This window comes from Ictalurus furcatus, chromosome 22 (assembly GCF_023375685.1).
Source record: "Ictalurus furcatus strain D&B chromosome 22, Billie_1.0, whole genome shotgun sequence".
In the NCBI taxonomy this organism is placed as follows: domain Eukaryota; kingdom Metazoa; phylum Chordata; class Actinopteri; order Siluriformes; family Ictaluridae; genus Ictalurus; species Ictalurus furcatus.
In genome coordinates, this window is record NC_071276.1 from 8,847,345 (window position 1) to 8,854,526 (window position 7,182).

Genomic DNA, 7,182 nt, shown 5'->3' on the forward strand with positions numbered 1-7,182 from the left:
TTCAAAAGTTATTGACTGTCGCCTGATCACAAGAGACAATTTTTCTTCCTTTCAATGTACACATGCCAATGTTTTGTATTATCTGAATATACTTAAAACACAAAAATATATATTATAAGTGTTAGCCTATATATAGAAAAGGCTAACACTTCAGCATCCTTGACAGTTGCTCTGACTTTTTAATAAAATGAAATAAGTAAAAAAAAAAAAATTGCACTATTAATTACTGGTTGTTATCAAATTCCAAGTTTGGACCCCATAAAATGACTAGACATGATAACATGCAGATGGTTGCATGTCAAACTTTATTCAAAAAGACACTGGGTGTATAATTATCTATACTGGAACAATGCATTAATTTGTCACCATAAAATACATTTCTGGATTTAGATTTTCTATCAAATATTCTTGCATACTTTAGGTTAATAAGTAAACAATATAAAGGTAATCTCAATCTCTCTCTCTCTCTCTCTCTCTCTCTCTCTCTCTCCACACAAACACACAATAGTCTCACATAGTATAACTCTTCTGTCAAATGTTCATAATAAATCGTAAGGTATGTTACACAGCTCCAGTAATTACACATATATTAATCAACCATGATTAATATGTATTTACACATGTACATACATGTGTATATACAGAATACTGTAGACTTTTTTTTTTCGACAGTAAGCTTTTTCCCTTTTTTCTCTTTCCATACTTCCAACATTTTCAATGTTTTGTTCTAAAATTATATCCAATACCAAATAAAACAGATTTTATATGACACAGTATATTGCTGTTGCAAAAATCCCTGAGCAAACATTCTCTCACTCAGAACAGCAACACAAAAAATGCAAAGCAAATAATCACATACATTTCATATACAGTGGTGCTTGAAAGTTTGTGAACCCGTTAGAATGTTCTATATTGCTGTATAAATATGACCTAAACATCAACAAAGACAAAAAGAATCTAATTCAACAAATGATACAAAATTATTATACTTGGTCATTTATTTATTGAGGAAAATTATCCAATATTACATATCTGTGAGTGGCAAAAGTATGTGAACATCTAGGATTAGCAGTTAATTTGAAGGTGAAATTAGAGACAGGTGTTTTCAATCAATGGGTTAACAATCAGGAGGTGAATGAGCACCTTATAAGTGCTTCATTGCACTTATTGCTGTACAAGGGGTCACACCAGATACTGAAAGCAAAGGTTCACATACTTTCGCCACTCACAGATATTGGATCATTTTCCTCTAAATAAATTGTCAAGTATAATATTTTGTCTCATTTGTTTAATTGGGTTCTCTTTATCTACTTTTAGGACTTGTGAGAAAATCTGGTGATGTTTTAGGTCATATTTATGCAGAAATATAGAACATTCTAAAGGGTTCACAAACTTTCAAGCACCACTGTAGATGTTTTTGCTATATAACCATGCAAAACAGTAGAATTCATTGCATGGACCTTGATATGTTTTCAGCAAATTTCCAGCCTGTGTGCATCCCTACTGCCTCTCAAATATCAGGCCTATATAACTCTGCAGAAAATAAAATGTTTTAATTCAACTTTCAAAACTACTTTAGATTCTCTCCAAATATGCACAAATACATTATCACTATAACTCTGCAGTATGGGCACTGGGCCAACAGGTTTTAGCCTGATTAAAAGGCTGCAGGTAATCACACACTGATCAATACAGGGGGCTCCAGTTAAGTGTCCCAATAGAGATTAAAGCCTGACATGTGCTGGACGACAACCACACCATCTCCACTAGACTGTAATGAAGAAATCCTAGAGCAAAGCCACATCCTACGTCTGTGAGGTGGTGGCGACCGAGCAGTACACGTGACATACCCACTAGCATGGCCCACAGAACAAGCAAAATGCGCAAAGGAACTGCAAGAACCAAGTGTGCTAGCAAGAACTTAGACACCATGGCTGCCCGACTCGCATGGGCTGCTGGGAAGGAGTAGGTGTCCATGGCCAGGTAGTCAAGGAAACTGGGTGACATCTCCCAGGGCCCTTTGCGTTTCACCAACTTCTGCATTCCTGCCACAGTCATCACATCCAATATGAGAGCTGGAAGTGAAAAAAGAGGTTTGATACATATTCATTATCGCATGTGCAGACAGCACTAATGGGAGTCTAATTTTAACACAGAATATGAAATTATTTCTGGGGTAAATCCAATTGGGGAAAGTGTCAAATATTATAAAAAATTATAGTAAATAGAACATTAGGCTCTTGACTGTTGGTAATATGTCAGCTGAGAAATCAGCACAATAAACCAAGGAGAGGGTTTCAAAGCTCTCTCTCTGTTCCTTCTATATTCCCATATCCACTGACCTAAAAACCTAACAGCATCCTCAAAACCTCCTCTGTTATGTATGCTATAAACTGTCTTTTTTTTTTTCTTGTTGATTTTGTGACTATGATGCTTATCTATGATGTGACTATCTAATGCACAAATTAATCTCCAATAAGCCTAATGCTTAGTTAGCCTACTGGTGTTTTACTGGTCCATAATTCACCTGCTGCAGAGTGTTACTGAAGATGCACAGATGAATATTTGTTGGCCCTGCTGAAAAACAACAACAACAAAAAACAAAAAACAAAAAAAACAATAGAAACCATCACAGAAATTCTAATGATTTCCACTACAAATACCATTACAAACCACCAAACCCCCTACCATTACTAGTCCTTAATGCTATCCACAAGACATAACATGCCACCAATAGAGGCAACAAATTACCAGTAAAGACCCACAGGGACCATTACAGTTTTCATGAAAACCAATACAAGTCCCATTATAACCATTACAATTTCCAGGAGGGTTTCTATTGTTTTTTCCCCAACAGGGGGTCTATTCAAGGCTTTACTTGACTGCTTCAATTCTGCGTAAAATGGCTGTTCATAGCTACTCTCATTCGACTCTTTCGATCTATACCTTTTAGTGAATCGAATTGTTTAAGTTTTGATTCGTTTGATTCACAATTCTGAGTGAACATTCAGACATCTGTTTAAGGAATCTAAAAGAAGTAACACATTGCTTGCTTATCATCTAAGAAATTAATGTAAAACGATTACATCTAGACTCAAAAACACGCGGAAGACATCAGTGTTCAGGTTTTTAAAACTTTTCAGCCTGCATGTTTTGCATGTTCGATCGTACTTGTGAATCGACACGGCTCACCCAAAAGAGTCGGTCGTACAGAATCGATTCACTAATGGTGAATCGGTCCATCAGCAATGGGCAGCAGTTATTAGAAGTCCATCTTAAGGACACGTTTACCATGAGTGTAGCTGCTGGTTTAAGGATGTCAAAATGAATTACTGTTCACAGCAAAACCCCCGGTGTCGAATTAACACGGTGTTTATTTGACTTATTCTGCGTTCATTTGTTTCCAACCGGTCACAAATGAGTATTGTATGTGTTCGTAAAACACCGTGGGAATTTGCCAGGCTGTAAAACTCACCAAGCAGCAAATTGACTAAAACCTCCTGGCCAGCTAGTGTGTTGCTCCTGGTGAGACACACCAGCGTGCCGATGATCCACGGGATGCCGTGGCCGGTGAGCGCGAGCAGTTTGATCATGGCGCGCGCGCTGCCCCATGACGATGTCGCATGCGCGCACACGCCGAGTCGCTTTGACATGCAGATATCTATGGCTAGCAGAGAGTTCATCGCGATGCCCTTGAATGACGGGTTGAGCTGCATGCAATCCTCCTCCGGGAGCTCTTTTCTGTCCTTGTTGCTGTCTCCCGGCTCCTGCTGCGTGCTGTCTCCGCCGCTCGCGTGTGCACACTGCGGCTGTTTGTGCGACGGCCTCCGCGCACGAGCTTCGGCATTACTGTTGCTCCTCAGCGGCTGCTGAAGAAGAGACACGAACTCCGCTCTGTTCAGCGCGTTGTTCCGGTCTCTCGTCCTAGATCTAGTTTGGCTCGTAGGCATTTTGATCTCCCAGGTTAGGGTTTAGCGTAGATTCCAGTGTTTGTTTTGTTTGAGTGTCTGATTATTTAGTGCAGAGTGGCCAGGTAACCGGTCCACCATGTCCATGCCCAGATCGTGTGTCGCCCTGTTGTAACTCTTGCGAGTTCTATTCCAGTCTATTCCTATAAATAGACACGCCAACTGACTAGCTTCATGAAATGCACCCACATAGCGGTTTCATACTGTGCTCATAGCCAGCGAAGGGTGTTTTACAGTTACTACCTTGTTCTTCTGTGCAAACGAATAAAAACAAATTTCTCCAAAGTGTCTCCAAAAAGTGTGCAACAGTCCACTGCTTATAAAATATTCAGACTTTTTGCTACCATTTTTTTTTTTTTTTTACTGATTTCTCAAGTAAATCTACTGTTTAACGAGATTTCAATACAATCAGATGTAGAGTTAGTTTAGGTAGTGATGGGCAAAATTAGCTTGTGTTTATATATTTAAACCTTTGTAGTGAGAACATGTGTTCAAAATCACATGACCTTATGGATGTGATGTCACAGTTGGGGGTTGGGGCAAGATGCAAAAAGTACCTCAGAGCAGCTAAATGACAGCTTTTATCCTAAAAATTAAATTTGCAATTTAATTGTATGAATGACATGCAATTGCAAAGAAAAAAAAAGTTGTTTCTGTTTTCCTCCCAAAACCATGCAAGTAGGTGGACTGTCTATGCTAAGATTTACCTCCCCCTTAGTGTGAATGAGTGTGAGTGTGAGTGTGTAGGTGCACATGGTGTCCTGAGTTGTATTGGAGTCCCATACAGGCTTTATTGCTGTGCACAGTATACTAAGTATAATACACACAATGCTGTATTTGCCTTAACCTTTAAGAAGAAAATTTAGGCATGCACAAATTAGGCAGGATTTCCTGTACTTTATATACAGTATGAGCATAGTAGATTACAAAATACAAGCAGTTAAAAGAAAATAATAATAATTAAATGGCTAATCATGTGTCCTGCAAGTATGAGATCTAAATATTTCCTTCTGATATAATTAGATGACATAGAGATTTTTAGAAAGTTATTTAAAAGAATAAAAATGCAATGTTTGTGTCCTTTTTACCTCAATCCACCATCTTTTTTAAAGTAAAAGGGAAAATCATTCATACTTCACCAGGCTGGTTATAATAGCTTTAAGAGGAGTACTTTGCCTGTAGTCTTTTAGGAGCACAAATGTAGCCTCCTGTCTATCTCTCCAACTGCTTGGTGAAACTTTAGCCACTTTTCTTGAGATATTTGTTATAACTCTCACACAATATCTTCTTCAGATCACATTAGAGACCAAGAAGGTAGTGGCAAAAGGATTGTTACCTATGTAACCGTGGTTCTATGGCTGAGTGGAGGGCCACCAAGGTTTCCTTCAGAACCAGTAAAGTGTTCTTGTTTGCTTGTTTACTTGCAAAGTACAAATAGCAAATTCATCATTTCGTAACCGTGACCATGTCGGTAGACCATAACCATGTTGGCTGCCCAGAAACTAGCCATAATGCACATCCTATGGCATTTATTGGAAGAAGGTGTCTCTTGACCTGTGTTCAAGTATGCTTGTGTCATCACATCTGTTAACTAATGGGCTAACCTGCTTTTAGACAGCAGAGATGAGACATACTATGTTGTGCTCCCCAAAGAGCTTATCAGTGACCCACCAACTGGTCATCACTTCCACATAGTACCTGAAAGCCCTTACTAGACAATACATTCTCGTCACTGGTCACAAGGTGGGAATACACTCTGTTATAACAGTCCAACTTAAACAATAGATCCCATATCTCTTCTAAAGACAAAGTCAACTGTGGCAAGAATATTAACAAACCAAATAGTAGAACCAAATGATCGGCTACTACAGATTTAACAGTATGTTTACAAATACAGGGACTCACATCGACAAAGTGGCTGCAAAACATTCATTATCAATGAGAGCTGGCAACTACCAGCAACATGAGCGACAGTGGCTGTTGGTGACAACATGTGGGTGTGTCCAGCAACATGACAAAATTCAGAAACGTTTATACAAATTTGGAGCAAATGGTGCAGCGACTACCAATGGGAGTGAAGACAGTAGAACACACAAAACCCATAGCTTCCCTCACTATGATTTTGAATTAAATTATTATTATTATTATTATTATTATTATTATTAATATTATTGCATTAAGGCCATAAGATAGATGGCTACAATGGCAAAGAGAACATGCTGCTTCTCCTTCATCTTGAAGTATATAATGCATATATACACTGGTGAATTTTATATACAAACACTCTCCCTCCAGAATGTTTAATTTTAGCAGCAAGATTTAGCAGCAACTGTTTGTTGTCAAAAGTGGAATGCTAGTTGCACCACCCACTGATAAATGTTACTATGGCAACCAGTAGTAGGAACGACTGCTAGCAACTTCATAGTACAGCGACTGGAGACTTGCAGCGATAAAATCGCTGTATTTACGATCGTACCTTAACATAATTAGTCTTAATAGGGAGGAACAGGAGATGAGCATCATTCTCAGCATCTCTGAGTTCACCATCTCATGCCTCTGAAAAGACAGGAATTAGTGATGGGAAGTTTGGATCATTTTACTGACTCGGATCTTTGAATCTCGTCCAGCAAAATGAAATAATCTTTTTACGAGTCATTTCATTCATTTCAGCAGAATATAATTAAAATGTTACATGTTAAATTCCCCAACACATCTAGTACTTAATAAACTATAAAATAAACTATAGGCTAATGCAGCCAAGGCTGAATGATGAGAAACAAATTAATTAAAAGCTTAGCTGGTCTTCAGGCTACGCAGTCTGTTAGTTCACCTCACCTCCCGATCCAAGTCGTTCTTTCATTTGTCACGTCACATTTGTCCCGTCTCTTCCCTGGAAACAGAAATGATTAGTTCACGTCTTGAGTCTTCGGGTCCGAGTCGTTCGTTCATCCGGTGACCGCCCTGTTGGCTGAATGCAGTGGGTCACAAACCTACGTAGGTTAGTACAGGAAGTAAAATCTGGAATTAATAACGACTCGTTTCAGCTGTTCAGAATCGGTTCCTCCTTTTGATTTTTTAAACTTTGCAGACGTTTTTACATTCACAAACAGCTAGCTATATAACACACTACATGAAAGGTAATATTTGAAAAACCATAATAGGTGCACTTTAAAACTACATTACCCAGGATGCAGGGGGCCTTCAGCAGGGAAAT

General features: G+C 38.6%; 1 protein-coding gene across 1 annotated transcript; it reads right to left on the bottom strand.

The window, feature by feature from the left end:
• plpp7a (phospholipid phosphatase 7a (inactive)) lies at window positions 1-4,129 on the bottom strand. The gene is made up of 2 exons (XM_053653973.1): window positions 3,476-4,129; window positions 1-2,075 (listed from the first exon to the last, which is right to left on the bottom strand). The coding sequence occupies exons 1-2, from the start codon at window positions 3,948-3,950 to the stop codon at window positions 1,687-1,689; spliced, it is 864 nt and encodes a 287-aa protein (XP_053509948.1). The 5' UTR covers window positions 3,951-4,129; the 3' UTR covers window positions 1-1,686.
• Between the last annotated feature and the right edge of the window lie 3,053 nt (window positions 4,130-7,182).

Coding starts and splice junctions, on each gene's coding strand:
- plpp7a (XM_053653973.1), bottom strand. CDS start 3,950: ATGCCTACGAGCCAAACTAGATCTAGGACGAGAGACCGGAACAACGCG. Junction 2,076..3,475: donor TTTAGTCAATTTGCTGCTTG/GTGAGTTTTACA, acceptor TTTCACTTCCAG/CTCTCATATTGGATGTGATG.